Here is a 17599-nt window from a genome sequence, read left to right on the forward strand (position 1 = left end):
TGGATCTCAAGTAGCATTGTCCCATTTTACAGGTGAGATAAGGGGTTCAAAAGGGTTAAATAACTCATGGCCACAAGGCTAATTAAGGATTCAAAATCAGTTCTACACTAATTCTAAGTACAAAGATCTTCCACTGTATCAAGCTCCAACTTTCATAAATGCAGTATAAATTTAAAGTGATGAAAGAACAAAAACTTCTTTGGTCAACTAATCTCAAGATTGGAATGACTTTTCTCATCTATCTTTCCTTATCTTTTCTCCAAACTAAGTCATCAACAAAACTTGAACTGTAAGACCAAGAAGATGTTTCAAAGATGATCTATGTTTGTACTCTGATGCATTCATTTTTATTAAAAAACCAAACGAAAAACTAATGATAGGAAATCTGGCCCAGTATCTTAACTCTAGTACACAGTACAATAAATATGGTGCCAAGGGCTAAGTTGAAAGTTTGTTGTAAATTAACGCCTTGGAGTTTACACATTTCAAGATTCCCACAGATAAGTGTTCTTCAGGTGTTAAGGGATAGCACATGTTAAGACATCAGGTCAAGAAAGCAGGAAAAGAATAAAATCAGTCCTAAAGCACTTTGCAAACATACAAAGTCAAAAGAAGTGCTCAAATAAAAATTGTAGATAAAAAGTAATTTTTCAAATTGAAAGCTTGCTGATCTATAGATTCTTAAAATATTCCACAAGAAGTTGACACAAAATACTGTGATCATAAAAATCCTCTATTCTTTATAAAAAGGCACAGAAATATTATCACTTATGAGTGCAATACTCATTCCAATGTCTAACAAGATAATTAGTTGTTTCCGCTCAGCTTGTGTTTGGGGAAAAGGGTTTGCGGTATTTGCACTGGATCCAAACTCGATACATTGTCAGTTGTTTCCCCCGGTTTACTTGGAGCCGATGATCCACCATGTTCTGAACTTTTTCCAATCCAGCAGCAGTGAAGAGTGTATCTAGTTCATCTGGTTTAGGAAAAATAACATTGGCAAAATTATTTGTCCAACAGAAAAACATTCAGTTCATCATAGCACATATGAACATAAACTTATAATTTTCCTATGATGAAATGCTTGCTCTTCCTTCCACAAATCTGAACATGCTGAGTCAGTGGTCTCCAAAAGTCTGGATCATGAACCCCCATTTATTTACAAATTAAATGTAGTACAATGCTATTGCAGTACAATAGTTTAAAATTTCAAAAATGAGATAAACATGACATAAAGCTTGATTTTAATGGCAACAGAGAGATTGTGGAGTGGGGGAATGACATGACCAGACTGACCCTTTAGGAAAATCACTTTGGTAGCTGTGTGGACAATCGATTGGAGAGGGGAGAGACCAGAGGCAGGGAAAATGATTATGAAGCTACTGCAAAGGATAAAGTGATAGGTAGTAAGAGCCAAACCAGGGCGATGGTTACGTGAACAGCAAGAAGGGGACAGATGAGAGAGAAGAGTAGTAAACAGAGCACTAGACTTGGAAGTAAGGAAGACCTGGGTCCAAATCTGTCTCAAACGCTAGTTGTGTGACTAGAAAAGTCTCTTAACCTCTCTGTGTGCCTCAGTGCCCTCATCTACATTAGGGGACTGGACCTTATTAGGTTCCTACTAGCTATCTATAGTCCTATGTGGAGCTAGAAATGACATTTGGAAGGTGATGATATGCGCAATCAGAGTCATGAGTTTAACAAGTCACCTAGGTTGTGAACCTGGAAGACTAAAAGGATAGTGGTGCCCTTGATCAAGCTATTAGGGAAAGTTTTGAAGAGCAACGTATAAGGCACAGACAGTATAAGGCCCTCTTCCTTCCCTTATCTTTCCTTCACTCCTCCTACAACTTCAGTTCACCCAGCCCCACTGGGTTGCTGGGAAGGAAGAGCAATATGACTGCTTACATCACAATGATGAGTCACCAGTGACAATTCTTTTGCTGAAACAGAGGATCATCAAACCTTATCATCTGATTTGCTGGATGTCCTCTGGACTCACAGGCATTTCCATATGCCTGGCTGAGGCACTTTAAGGACCTCTAAATCTTAGCATGTATCTTACCACTGGACCTTTAGAACTTCTGAACCTTCCTCTGCCCTGAAGCTAAATTTTCTTACATGTTTTATCTCCCCCACTAAAACACAAATTTCTTGAGGATGGAGATTGTCCTGGTGTTTCTATTTGTATTTCCAGCACTTAGCACAAAGTAAGCAGATCTTCACAGTAGCAGAAGAGGGCAAAAGAGGGGAAGTGTTAGGAGAAAACGGTAGATGTAGCTTAGAAACAAGCTCCATGATCTGTTATCATGAGGCAAGTGGAATGCTACTCACTGTCCCACTCTTTAATTTCTAGCCCCTACTTTGGAGACCACTGCTCTAAGTATACCCTAATTTGGATGAGATTAGAGCTCTGTAGGGGGATCAGGAAAGACTTTTCATAAAAGGTGGCACATGAGCAAATGATTCATGAGATGTAGTGCTGAGCAGAATCTGTGACTGTAACTTACAAAACCACGTCTTGCTTTAATTGTGTAATTCTTCACATTACAGTAAAAGTAGGTTTTACATCTAAAAAGGCTGAAAGAGGGCTATAATGTGCTAGAGACATACTATAGAGGACCTGGCACATGGAATGGGGATGTGAGGTTGGGTTTTGATCCCGAGGTTTAAGTTTTTTAGAAAATTCTCTGTGTTTCCTTGGTTGGTTGTGGCAGAAGAGACCAGTGGCAAACATAGAGAACCCCCTGTTTAAGGATGTTACATTGTGGAAGTACTTTAAATGGTTTCACTATACATATGTGTGCATGTGTGTGCCTGTCTCTATAAAAGTTTACCTCTATTTTTAAGTAGGGAAAAGATAAGGCAGAGTATGATTTATGAGGCCATCGGAATCTGATAGGTCAAAGTACAAAGAAGAGTCTCTGTGAAGAATCACATTTTTAATAGCTGGAAGAGACCTTGGAGATCTTGTTTTATAGATATGTAAATTGTCACAGGTCAATGCAGATGGAAGGAGGAAAGCTTTTTTCTGGTCATTTGAAGGACAGAGCTTCTAACTATATTATGTCTCTTGACAGGCTATCTGTGCATGTCCTTTGTCCCTTTAATTATTCTGCAGCTTCAAGTAAAGAGAGGGAGAGATGAAGGAGCTATCAAGCTTTGTATCAAGAGGAGGCTGGTAAAGGAGGGAGGTAGCTGCTGTTTGTATCCCCCTCCATCCTGAGCATCTAGAACACTGATCAAACATTTGGTTGAAGGGAGCTGGGACGGAAAGTTGAAACAGAAACAAAATTTCTCAGAATGGTGGTGGTGTTAAATTTCCACGTCCCATTACACGACTATAACCAAGTTCTGGGGAACATGAAATATGCCAACCTAAAACAATTTATAGTCGTGAAATAGAGAAACTTCACTATTGCTCACCTAATAACTTAAAGAAAATGGATGCCTATGGACATAGAATAGCATATTATTCAATATAATGGGAATCCACAAATCATTTAAAATTAAGAAAAGCCAGCAACCTCAGGGCCCAATGCAGAACTGAGAAATATCTGGAGGTAAAACAGTGTACACGTGTGGGGGAGCAGGAGAAGGAGACATGAAGGGAAAAGGGAAGAAATGAATGAATAGGAGGAAGGGGCTGAGGAAAGGGAAGAGACCAGAAAATAAGACAAGAGGAGTCTGAGGAAGAGGAGAGAGAAAAAAATAAGCTGCTGCTGATGGGAATAGCACCAACAGCTACTTAAGATGGCTTTCACTGCTAGCAATGGCAGAATGCTTCACTTCAGCTCTCTACTGTTATTCTACTAGGAAAGAACTGCCAGCATGTTCATTTGCACCTTGTGCCTGGAGGTCCTGGCTCAGTCAACAATTCTAACAGTAAAGGTGTTCCTTTGGGTAACATTTGCAGAGCGTCTGTGGTCTGTTTAAACCATGGGAGTAAAAGGATCTTAAGTACAACAGAGTAAATTGAAGATACATCATACCTTGTGTGAAGAAGTAAACTCTGGTACCATCACCTCTTACGTAAAAATTTTCAGACAAACATCGACCTAGAGAAGAGATTGACAGGTTGCAAAGGTCATGTGGTTAAGGTTTCTCTTTTATATGAAAATACTCAATTACCAGTAACTGTGCAAGAAGATATTTTTTCTAGGCAGAGAACACCATTCTTTCTTAGTTACACAGGGTATTCTGAAATCCCTGCTATCTTTTCCCCTACAATGGACAAGGTAGGCTCTAGAACAGAACAGATCAGTAGATGTAATTTAAAAAACTTAAGTGTCCAGAAATACCTGTTTTAAATCGGAGTTGAGCCATGTCATAACGGCCATAATCTCGCAAGAGAATCATACCTCCAGGTTTCAGAAGACAGCTCAGTCGGTTGATGGCATTCTGCATCCTATTTGAGGGGAAGGGAAAGAAGAAAAGGGGAAAAGACCATAAAGAAAATTAAGTTTGGGAGTAGAAGGATGGACCTGCTTTAGCTCTCCTCTCATAGCCCATAAAAAACCTGTAAAAAATGACTAAACAAATTCTAGAGCAGCAGAAGCCACAAAATGACAGAGTGAAAGAGATTTCCAGACCAAGACAGCCTGGAAGGCTGATAGGAAAGGTCTACTGCTCTGGGCTCAGAGCAGAGTGCAGCCCAGCCTTGGTCACGTGGCATGGCAGGGACAGGACTGGAGCAGGCTTCAGGGTGAGGAATCCCGGGTAGCAGCTGTGGTTCCCAGATTCCTCAACCCACAAATGCCAGAGACAGCTTCAAAGGTCAGTGGGAAAGCTCTTTCACCTGGGTGAGAAGGGAAGACAGTCCTGCAACCCCCCCGCCCCCCCAGCAGCAGCATTCATTTTTGGAGCCCTATGCCCAAAAGACCCTGGGGGAATAGAGCTGCTGATCTGGATCTCAGCTCTGAGTGGTGGCCCTGGGGTGAGGAGGAGCACTAGTATAGTAGAGTTAGAGGTGGCTGTAGAAAGAGAACCCTACTCACAGATACTGAACAGAAATGCTTGTGATTGCTCCCAGAGCAGAGTGCAGGTCAGGAGAGGAGTAAATTCCTCTCCCTTGATTGTGCCACCTTGGAGGAACTGAGAACTTACAGGTCCCTAGATTATAACCTCCACTTGACAAAGGAATCAAGTAACTGGCTGGGAAAATGCCCAAAAAAGGGGAAAAAAATAAGACTATAGAAGGTTACTTTCTTGGTGAACATGTATTTTCTTTCATCCTTTTGGATGAGGAAGAACAAAGCATACCATTAGAGGAAGACATCAAAGTCATGGTTTCTTCATCTAAAACCTCCAAAATAGATTTGCAATGGTCTCAGGCCATGGAAGAGCTCAAAAGAGATTTTGAAAATCAAGTAAGAGAGGTGGAGGAAAAATTGGGAAGAGAAATGAATGATAAAAGAAAATCATGAAAAGTCAACAGTGTGCTAAAGGAGACTCAAAAAAATGCTGAAGAAAATAACACCTTTAAAAATAAGACTAACCCAAATGGCAAAAGAGGTCCAAAAAGCCAATGAGGAGAAAAATGCTTTAAAGAGCAGAATTAGCCAAATGGAAAGGGAGGTTCAAAAGCTCACTGAAGGAAACAGTTCTTTAAAAATTAGAATGGAGCAGATGGAAGTTAATGAATTTATGAGAAACCAACAAATTACAAAACAAAACCAAAAGAATTTTTAGAAGACAATGTGAAATATCTCATTGGAAAAACAACTGACCTGGAAAATAGATCCAGGAAGGACAATTTAAAAATTACGGGGCTACCTGAAAGCCATGATGAAAAAAGAGCCTAGACATCATCTTTCATGAAATTATCAAGGAAAACTGTTCTGATATTCTAGAACCAGAGGGTAAAATAAATATTAAAAGAATCCACTGATCACCTCCTGAAAGAGATCTGAAAAGAAAAACTCCTAGGAATATTTTAGCCAGATTCCAGAGTTCCGAGGTCAAGGAGAAAATATTGCAAGCATCCAGAAAGAAACAATTCAAGTATTCTGGAAATGCAATCAGGATAATACAAGATCTAGTAGCTTCTACATTAAGGGATCAAAGGGCTTGGAATATGATATTCCAGAAATCAAAGGAACTAGGATTAAAACCAAGAATCACCTAATACTTCAGGGGAAAAAATGGTCATTCAATGAAATAGAGGACTTTCAAGCACTCTTGATGACAAGACCAGGGCTGAACAGATAATCTGATTATCAAACACAAGAATCAAGAGAACCATGAAAAGATAAACAGAAAAGAGAAATTAAAAGGGACTTACTAAAGTTGAACTGTTTACATTCCTACATGGAAAGACAATATTTGTAATTCTTGACACATTTCTCAGTATTTGGCTAGACAGAGGGCACAGGGTGAGCTGAATAGGAAGGGATAGTATCTAAACAAAATAAAATTAAGGGGTAAGAGAGGAATATATTGGGAGGAGAAAGGGAGAAATGAAATGGGGCAAATTATCTCATAAAAGAGGCAAGAAAAAGCTTTTTCAATGGAGGGAAAAAGGGGAGAGGTGAGAGGGGAAAAAGTGAAGCTTACTCTCATCACATTTGGCTTAAAGAGGGAATAACATGCACACTCAATTTGGTATGAAAATCCATCTTACACTACAAGAAAGCAGGGGAGAAGGGGATAAGTGGGCTGTGGGGGAGATGATAGAAGGAAGGGCAAATGGGAGGAAGGTGTAATTAGATGTAAACACTTTTGGGGAGGGACAAGGACAAAAGAGAGAATACAATAAATGGGGGACAGGATAGGATGGAAGAAAACATAGTTAGTCTTTCACAACATGACTATTATGGAAGTCTTCTGCACTACACATGTACAGTCTATATTGAATTGTTTGCCTTCACAGTGGGGATGTGTGGGGAGGGAGGAAGGGAGAGAAGCTAGAACTCAAAAATTTAGGAACGAATGTTGAGAATTGTTTTTGCATGCAACTGGGAGATAAGAAATACAGGTAATGGGGTACAGAAATCTATCTTGCCCTACAAGAAAAGAGAGAAGATGAAGATAAGGGAAGGGAGGGGTGTGATAGAAGAAAGGTCAGATTAGGAGAAGGAGTAATCAGAATGCATGGTATCTTGCGGCGGGGGGAGAGATAGGGAGAAAATTGGAACTCAAAATCTTGTGGAAATGAATGTTGAAAACTAAAAATAAATAAATTAATTTTAAAAAAAGCAAGAAAATTAAATTCTCCCTAATGACAGGGCATTTTCTTCATTCAATGCTTTAAAAATACAGTAGAATCCATTTATGATAGGAACCATTTTTTTAGCTCTAGTTTTTGTCTCTGATCTGGTCAGAATCAGGGTGCACAGGCATTTCTCTGGTTGCAAATGCTTCCCAAATATACCTGTTGCGCCAAGGTTACCCAGCAGGAAACATAAAAAGAAGTTAGAGGATAACTGGATCCTTCCCTTAGGATCAGGCTCACTTTGGTGTTTCTGAGTATTTAAGTCATTGTCTTGAACTATGTGACCTTCTTAATTGTTGATTTCTTAACTTGATCCCTGAGGCTTCTTCGTTTTAAATAGTCTTGACTAACTCTCTTGCTCCTAAGCTTTTGACTAGCCACCAACAACAGAAAATGACAAATCTCCCTACCCTATATTACTTGGCATTCAGATTAATGGTATACATATGACCATCATTAACTACAAATTCCTTGGCCTCTGTCTTGTTTTAAGGGTTTCTAAACCACTGACTTACTCTTGACTTCTGGCAGCCAATATCCTCAACTCTTGGCTTAGCTCCAAACGTATCATACCTAGATAGCTCATGTCCAATCAGAAACAGGAACAACATCTGCCTTATAAATATGCAGTTACATGAGGCACATATTGATGTTTCAGAGAACATGAACTGTCCTATTATATGAATGAAATTACTAACTTTGCCATAACAGAGTTCTACTGTTGTTTTCCAGAGATCAAAAGAAAAAATTTAAATGCCATCTAAGCAATTATTCAATTCAAAATTAATGCTTTGATAAGGAGGCAAAATTAATTTAAAATATCTAAAGTTCAACTGGAGAGGACCTAAAACTAACTGTACATAACCTAAAGGCAGTGATAATTATATAAAAGACAGGCTGAATTTATTAGCTGTAGGAATTTCTTTTCATACACTGTTGTAACTTGCATTACCTATACCAAAACAACACAAAAGTCAAATACTGACTATTGTAGCCAATATTGAGAAAGCCAGAAGTCTAAACTAAGGTGGATCCCCAAGATGGAGAATGGGATAAGAAACAGAGTTTAAAAATGTCACCCTTCCGGTTAAAATTTACAAGATCCATAAAGCATGGATGTGATGAGCTACCTACACGAAATTCTCTCCAAAGGCACTCATCCAATAGCAAAGTTTGGAAGCATGTAAATGAGATTAGCATTATGCTTTGGAAAGTAGCCAATATATGATGCAATCAATGAAAATAACCTGTACATTTAGGAATGCAAGTCTGTATGTGGAATATAGTAGTCAGTTCTGGGTGTCAAAGTTTAGGAACAACATTGAAAGGCCTTGAATTGGGTGAAGAAACTGGTGTTATCTGGTCTAGAGAAGACTCAAGGAAGACATGATACCTGTTTTCAAGCACCATGCTACTCCTTCCTCTACACCCTCTGCTGAGGACCTCACATCATACCCTTCACCAAAAGAAACTGAGACAATTCACGGAGAGCTCCCTGTTTAATTCCTTCTCATTTCACCTTTCCCATAATACTGTCCCTATCTCCTCTTGGTCTTTAATGAGACAACCCTTCTATTTGTCAAAGACATCCCTTCTTCATGCTCCTCTGGCCCCATCATGTTTCATCTTCACCATAAGATTGTTCCTCCCGTAATTCACCCTCTATGAACTTTAATCTCTCTATATGCTGGCTCCTTACTTGCTGCCTACAAACACGTCCATGTCTCCTATTCTTAAAAAAAACAAACAAAAAACCCAGCTTCACTACATTCTACCTTGCCTGCCAGCTAGTGTCCTAGACCTCTTTTTCCTTTTTTATTTTTTAATTCTGTGGAGAGAAAAAACAAAATGCCAAAGCTCTTCAAATGGCCAACTGTAATATTTTAAAAGCATATTAAGGTACCAAGAATCTCTTAACACTACTGACCACACCCTCTTCAGGATATTCTTTCCTCTCCTGGCTTGTATGGACACTGCTCAGAATTCTTCTACTTGACTGCTCATTCTAAGTATCCATGCAGGATACTCCTCCATCTCCTGTCCCCTTGTTCTGTCCTTGGTCCTCTTCTCTATTCTTTCTCTTAGGGGTTCCACAACCATTTTTACACCAATGACTCTTAAATTTACATATCTAGTGCTACCTGGATGTTTCAACAGGAGCTCACTCAATATGTCTAAATGGATTTATTAACTTCCTCCTAAATTTGTTCCTTCTCTAAACTTTTCTAATTCTGTTGAAGGCACTTTGCAGTCTTCTAAATCAGCAAACTTACAACTATTTTTGTCTCTTCCTTATTCCTCAGCCCTCATATTCACTCAGGTGCCAAATCATCGTAACTACCTCATCTCTTGTACCTACCCTTATTGTCCACTCCAGTGGACTAGTAGACTAGTAACTACTCTGCAATTTGTAGTTTAACAGAGTTGTTTGGATCACTGATAGATTAAGTAATTTGCCTAGTCTGAGTATCATACAACTCTCATGCATCAATAGGAAGGACTCAATCCCAGATCTTCCCAAGGCTGGCTACATAATCACTATGCTACACTGTCTCCAAAGGTATATTATAATTGATGCTATTTAAATAGCACGTTATAGTTCACAAATTGCTTCATTCATTTGCTTAATCTGATGACACAGGGCAAAATTTTAATAACCGAATTGTAAAGAAGATACACTTTAGGGATTTTGTTGTTTCTTCCATGGTTCCAGGGGTAGCTAGAAGGTGGAAATAACAATTGCTAAGACATATTCATTGTCTCTATAGATATAGAAATACTCATTGCCTGATTTATTTTCAACTGAGAGTCCCTATACCATATATGCTAAGTTTTATATAGAAGACATGATCACCAAGCAGAGTTTTGTCTTTGTGACCAATTTCAGAAAGATCTAAGACTTACTTGTCTGGGATAATTGATGAAAGGACAAAGATGAGAATAATGATATCAAGACTCTCCCTGGGCATTGGATAACTCTTATCTTCATCACATAGATCGTGAACGAAGGCAAAACACCGAGAAGGATCATACTCTGAATTTGTCTGTAGCAACATTTTCAATAAGGACAAAAAGGGTAGAAATGTTAACAATAATCTTGAGAAACACGCCTTGCAGGAAATGCAATGGTAACTCACTAAATGATTGCTCTAATGCTTATATGGATAGGGAGCAGACCTGTGATTTCATTAATAAAGGCAATTCCTTGGTGAGGAGACTGTCTTCTAAGGCAGGTCAGCATTTTCTCTGCAAAATACAGTATTAGAGACAACACTGAGAAGTTAAGTGACTTGCCCAGGGTCACAAAGCAAATACATTTGCAAGACAGGACTTGAATCCAAGTCTTCTTAATTTTAAGGATGGCTCTCTACTGTGCCATGCTATCTCTCATTAATGCTTAGAAGAAGTGCTCTGCTTGTAATTTAGGGAACTTAGTGGTATATGGGCTAAGTAAGAGGGTAAAGGAAAACATTTTTAATTAAGTGGATTGGTAATTACAAAACTAATTTCCCTAGTCTGATCATTTAAACCAATGCTGCACTTGGTGCAACAGGAAGTGAGATCTGGAAAAAAGATGACAGCACAGTAAAAGGAAGAAGACACCTGCTTCTTTAGGATACTAAAAATACACATGAAAATGTTCAAAGCTAAAAAAGATTGATCTGTCCTTAGTCTTTTAAATGTTTCTGCCTGCAAAATATTAGAGAAAACCCTAACATTCATTAAGAAAATCAACTTCTACATAGTTATTTAGTTATTAAAGAAACTAAGACACCTTTCTTACCAGCTTTTACACAGTAAACATACAGTTTAGTTATCAAAGAAACTATGACATCTTTTGCTACTATACTGTAATATTTAATTGTAGACTCTTGAATACAGGGGTCATATCTTAGTTTTGTGATCTCTCTCAAGAATTGTGAACATAATAGGCACTCTAATGGAATTTTATTAACTTAAATAAAACTGAATCACAACATTTTAGAGAAGGCTATTTATAGAGCATTTGGTCTACCCTCCTTTTTAAGAGATGGAAACTGAGACCCAGAAAGGCCAGCACAGTACCTGGCACAAAGTAGATGCTTAATAAATGTTTGCTAATTGATCAAAGCTACACAGAGAGTTTATAGCAGAGACAGACTCATGTTCTTTCTATGGCAACACACCATCCTGGTCTTTAGCAAATGGGGGTTCTAACCTACCAGGGATGGGAAACCTGTGGCTTTGAGGCCACATATGGCCTTCTTTACGCAAAAAGTCAAGCAGACCTGTATTTTAGAAAGAACAAAAAACTTTTTACTTTTAAACCTTAATATGAAGAGAATATGGTAATTAATGAAGAGATATTTAACAGATTTATCTGTTTACTCAACAGTTCCTTCAGGTGAAAGTTGCTGGTAGATTATATTCTACTTACCTGGACAAGATCTACAGCTGTGGTAGAAAAGTCACAGCAATATACAAAGAGTCCTGGGTCACTAAAATAAGCAAAAGAAATATAAATGACATTTTTTAAATCATCAATTGCAAGATACTATATTTCTATCCAATATACAATTATTAGTTAGAGAAGGGAAAGTGACATAAAAGCAGATAAACTGGTCAACATTTCTATTTGCTCTTTCTCCCTTTCTTGGGTTTTTAGAACTGATACATGTGATAGCAGCAGATACAAACTAGTTGCTGTCAGTGATATTATGTTCTATTCTGATTAAAACTTTTCTTTGCAATCTCTAAAGTCTTTTGTCTTGTAGCATCAAGTTACCTTGTATAGCAGAAATACAAGCAGAGCAATTCTCTTTAGGGTGTTTGTTGTATTAAATATCTATAATTTACTGTTCATTCTAAAACAGTATTTACCTTTTTATCACTTCACAACAGTTGCCATTCAAATTAACAAAAATCCATTTTACTCAAATTTATAAAACACTAACTGTTCAAGCTAAAGTCAATTTACTCTTCATGCTTAAAAGGCAGAGCAAATTAAACGTTGTAGGATCTGCACGTATTTAAATGTTACAAATCATAACTAAATTACGATTCCTTGCTCTTTTATTTGGTCATTCCCTAGTAAATTCATAGTGTGGCAATCTGTTCCTCACTTATCCCTAGATCCTCTTTTTTTCCTGCAAAAACTTCAATGAGTGTGATAGACAACTTCTATCCTAGAAATGTGACAATAACTCAGTTTATCAATCTGATGATCTCATAATGTCTTGGAGGGCAGTGAATATAATTTTGTTTGTTCAGCTAGTCACCTTATATTATGTATATATAGTGAATATGATTAAAAAACAACCAAAAAACATCAGGAAGATCTAGCTAGTAAAATGTAGGCATGTTTGGTATTATAGCAAAGAGAGAATTACTTCTAGGGGCTGGAGCATAGGTGATATATGAGACCCAGAATGGATGGAGAGCAAAAGACTAGAGGAAAGGAGGGTGAATCCTCACTCTTTGTGGCAAATAGGGAAGGGGGAAATTAAGGAACAATCTTTATCACCTCCACTTAAGGTAGAGGACCCTTAGGCTAGTTGTCTAGGGTAAGAAATGGCCTTAATTTGGGAAGCTACAGAAAAGAGGTGTTTTTAAAAAACTGACAAGTATATTTCAATATAACTAATTTCTTTTGTAATCTTACATACCTTATTTTACACATTTAAAAGTGTGATTCTGAAAAGGAGTCCATTGGTCCCACCAGGGTGCCAAAAAAGCTCATTACACAATAAAGGTTAAGGTTAAGAACCTCTGCCTTAAGAGGTATCACATGTTAAAATAATACATAAAATAATCATTTCTGGATTTGCTAAAATTACATTAGGGTGCTGAAAATAAACTCATTTTCTATCTCTCTGCTGTTATGTTTAAGTTTTGCAATACTTACTTGTTAGTATGTAAAATTGGAAAGACTGTGTTTCCCACACCACAGCCAACCTGCGGAGGGAAGAATTGTATTCATAAGTTTCCAATTATTCCACTATTTACCCACTACAGTTATAATGTGCTTGCAATAAGCAGATTTTGTTCCCCTCACTCCTCTCCCACCACCACTATCCTCTGACTTCAGACTGATATAATCACCATTTCTGAAAGCTAAACAATAGTTGACCTTAGGCATTGAGAAGAAGTAGGGCTAAAAGACAACAATACACACTCTCTAGATAAAAAGAGCTGGTACAGAATAGAGTGAAATTATCTTTCACTTTACAGAACAGATAAGAATTTCACAAAATTGGCTCTAAAATAAATACTATTTTTCTAATAACTTTCATTATACAATCAGAAATACAATCTCACAGAAAAATCCCTAATACAATGGATTAACATTTTTTTTGCTAAGTATTTCTGGCCATCCCTATGAAGTGTTTGGTACTGGGAATTATACTACATAGACACTTTCTCAATTCTAGCTCTCCCTTCACTCATTGTTCAATTTTAGACTGAAAAGATTTTATTTATGCCTGGGAAACCCTAATAATAGCTTTTGAGTTCTTAGAATGATAAACAGTAGAGAGCAGAAATTACTTCAAGGCTTGTAAAACCTCCTTAGGATTTAACATTACAGGACAGCACTTGTCTTAGGACCATTTACATGACAGAGATAACACAACATACAACCTTTTTGTAGTATCACTTTAGTTAATGACATTTGGTGGTTATAGGGTATCCCAAAAATCTTATTATAATTAAAAAAAAAATTATTTTACTTTTAATTTCTGGATAACTGCATATGAAATGGCCTATTATGTAAAACTTGCTATTTCTTTTAAACATATACTAAAGCTACCACGGAAATTTCTTTTTTTTCTCCCCCCGACCCTAGAGATGGCTACGAGTTTTAATCTTAAATTTGTTAAGTTGAATAGTTTTAAAGTTATGCTATTAAAGCTTTAATAGCTTAAAACTGTATTAAGACTTTTGGGAAACCCTATATATTTTAAGGTAGTCCACTCCAAAGTGGAATTACCTCTAAAATTTTGGTCTGGTCCTGTCTGGACCACTTTTCTTTTAAAAGATCCCAAACACAAGAGAGTAATATGAGTGTCAACCCAGAGGCAAAAGCCTGGTTAATTTTTGTCACTGCCATCATCAAATAGCAGCAGTCTTCAGCCTGCTGTTATTTGTAGTGTACCAAGTACAATAAATTCATTATTTAAATTTTAAAATTTAACTTTAAAGTTTGATGCATGAGAGTTACCTCTAGTATGCGATAGGTGGCTGAGGAACCAGGAAAACCATCAGTATTTATATCCAGATGACCGAGTTTCTGAGTTGCTTCATCTACAGGGTGCTTCTGCTCCTTATGGTCAAGGTTGTGTGAAGAAGCCTTGAGCTGCTCTTGAGTATTAGATACTATTAATCCAAGCCCATCTCCACAGCCTCTGTGTTCAGTTATTTCATGGCCATTGTCTTTTAATAGCAAGCTCTTTAGGTTACTTTGGTTGTAGCGAGGAGTTAGTTCAGGAAATTCGGTAAAAAGCCAGTGTCTATCTTTGAAAAAACCATTTTCATGGATTTTGTAGAAGTTATTCCAGTATTCATGTGCATTGACTTCATATTCAACTGTAAAGAGAAAAAGATAATTATTACTCACATATATTGTGCTTTAAGGTTTACAAAGCCCTTTTACAAATCAAAACCTGTCATAAAAATCCATCTTCCAAATATTTGATATCTAATTGAACTAATTTGTTTATGGATATAAAAAGCTTTTCCCAACACTATTTCAAATTAATAGGTCCTCAAATTACTTCAGATTTTTTAAAAAGCAGAGACAGTGAAACTTTAGCTAAAGGGAAATATGTTCTTGTGAGAAATAAAAAAAGTTACTGAATGAAAGGACAGAAGAGAATCAAAACAGCACAGACTGCAGAAAAGATGCTTTTTCTTTAGGGTAGTCCAGGCATTTGATTTTCTGCCCTATTACCCAATATATTATACAAAGGGTATTACACTGACATTCTATTTTTACTTTATCAGACTCTCCTCTTCCTTTCTTTACTTAAGTTTCACCTCCATATTAGAACTGGAATTCTTTTTTTACCTGTCTGGAAGAACTTTTCTGGGTAAAAGCAATTAGACCCAACTTCCTTCCAGTATTTGATGGTAAATGCCAGTTCTAACACAACATTCTATTTTCCAACAACTCTGAAAGACTGTAGAACTCTGATCTATGCACTGACGAACCATGACTAAAAACTAAGCACAGTACCCCCTTGCTACCAGAGAAGTGATAGTCTCAAAATACAGAATGAGAAAAATATTTTTGGACAGGGACATTTGATTACGCATATTTGTTAAGAGGGGTTTTCTCCCTTCCTGCTCTATGGAGGAAGGGGATTGGGAAGGAGAGAAAATAAATGTTCTTAACCTATTTTTTAAGGATATTTCACACTTGAACACTGCTACATCTTCTGACTAGTACTTAGTAAAAACATAAAATGTACCCTGTTCCCCTTAATTAGCTGGGATCTGAAGGCTTAAAAAATAAATAAATACCTGATGAGTAACCTCCCACTTTGTAATCCAGGCAGGCACACAGAGAAAATGTATTTTCAAAAGTATATTGTTCAAGTGACCAAGTCGGTCAAATCACATTAAGTTTCAACTACAAACAAGGTTAAGGAGAGGGCCATAGATGGCAGCTGTCTTTGTATCCCTAGGGTTCAGCACAGTGCTTAATAAATGCTTGTTGACAGAGGTATCTCAATTGGGATAAATGCTCAAAATGTGATGCTCAGAATATCAAGGATTTTTTTTAGTACAAACACAATAAATAACATATACATGGCAAGCTGACTGAAGTTCCTTTTGTATAGCAAATGATTTGCCTGTAGTAGAGGTCTGAAGAGCGAACGTGGCTTAGTGCTGAAACATCAAATTTAGTGAAAAAGCATCCAACGCTGCAATGCAATACTCCCAAGTGTTCCTGAACCAGATTAAAATGTAATTTGAAAATACTTAACAAAATAAAGAAAAATACAGTAAAATAGTGGGTATCTCTCAAAGTCTAAGTTTCCTTATCTGTAAAATGGGTGTGTGTGTTTTTCAATGTCCGCTACGTCCCTTTCACCTCTAAATCTAAGATTCTACAAAAATAAGTAAAGACAAAATCCTTAACCTTTAATTCAAGGGGATGGGGTGGAATAAGACAACAATGCAAATAAAGGTAAAAAAATAGCTAACAGGAACAAATGTGGATAATTAACCAAGGAAGGAAGTTACGCCCGCGTTTCCAGACGTGGGGCACGGACCCACCTACAGACCAACGTGACCCACGTACGCTACGGGCCGGCCCTCGCCCCACCCTTTCAGGTTACAGCGCCCTCGGGGGTCCGGGCAGCACCTTGCTTTTCCGGCGGCACCCGCTGGGCGCTGTTCTCCCGGACTCTCCTTTCCGCCGCCGCCTCCTGCTCCTCGGACCACTCCACGTTGTCCCTGTCGGAGAAAAGCATACGGTGTGTCAGGGCTCCGCGGGCCAGACCCTCCCCACGCCATCCTGCAGGGTGGCGGCACCGCCTAGGAAAGAAAGAGATCTCCCCGACGGCAGCACGTGACCTCCGGCCAGGAGGGGACCTGCCGCTGCCCGTAGGACGTCTCCATGGCGATGCTAGGGGAGGGACGGGGGTTGAGGAAAGGGAGGAGAAGGCAAGGGGGCGGGCTGGATGCGGGAGAGGCTGTTACCAGGCATTATGGTGGAAAACACGGGCCGGATCGTTCAAGAACCGAGTGCCAAACTGCACTCTCTTTCCGCCTTTAGCAGCGGAAACATCCCCCGGACAGCAGTCGGCCATGACGCAGGAAGCGGAAATGCTTCCTCCTCCCTGGAGCGAAGGCCCCTAAGAGCCATCCCGGTGGGGACCGAAGGCTGGAAGGCTGCGCGCAGGCGCAGAGGCTAAATGCCTGGGCGGGAAAAAGAAGACGGAGAATCTAGGGTCTGATTGGAGGAGAAGGAGGAAGTTCGGCTTCGACTGGGGAGACAGGGGCGGGGTCGACTCGAGCCTTCTCTTGGCTGGCTTTCCGGTTTATTGGAGCCCCGCCTATCGGGGAAAGCCCTGGGCGGAGTCAGGCTTCTCCCTCGGGAGGTTTGACGTGGCCGCTGAACTCAAAAACCGGGAAGCGAATCCTGATCTGGTCACGTATTTGGATTCTAGGGCCTAAGTGTCCAGGCCTTTTCCAAGCCTCGACGTTTCAGAGAAGGTCTGTACCTGTTCCTCACGCGGGAGCTCCCCGGGTCAGTGGAATCGTCGATCCGGTCCGATCTCCGTCTAGCGCAGCGGCGCGTCCTTCTCACTTTACAGATGAAGAACTAGATTTAGGGCTTTGTCTCAGGATCGCCCGGTAATAACAATAGTAATAACGTCTAGCATTTATATGGTACTGTAA

The 17599-nt window shown here is 38.8% G+C and overlaps 1 protein-coding gene across 1 annotated transcript; it reads right to left on the minus strand.

Annotated features, from left to right (window-relative positions):
* Positions 1–320: 320 nt before the first annotated feature.
* METTL2A (methyltransferase 2A, tRNA N3-cytidine) lies at positions 321–17117 on the minus strand. Its single transcript, XM_072645902.1, has 9 exons — positions 16898–17117; positions 16560–16651; positions 14412–14776; positions 13098–13147; positions 11631–11691; positions 10118–10257; positions 4302–4408; positions 3993–4058; positions 321–976 (listed from the first exon to the last, which is right to left on the minus strand). The coding sequence occupies exons 1-9, from the start codon at positions 17005–17007 to the stop codon at positions 822–824; spliced, it is 1146 nt and encodes a 381-aa protein (XP_072502003.1). The 5' UTR covers positions 17008–17117; the 3' UTR covers positions 321–821.
* Between the last annotated feature and the right edge of the window lie 482 nt (positions 17118–17599).

This window comes from Notamacropus eugenii, chromosome 2, assembly GCF_028372415.1.
Source record: "Notamacropus eugenii isolate mMacEug1 chromosome 2, mMacEug1.pri_v2, whole genome shotgun sequence".
Taxonomy (NCBI): Eukaryota; Metazoa; Chordata; class Mammalia; order Diprotodontia; family Macropodidae; genus Notamacropus; species Notamacropus eugenii.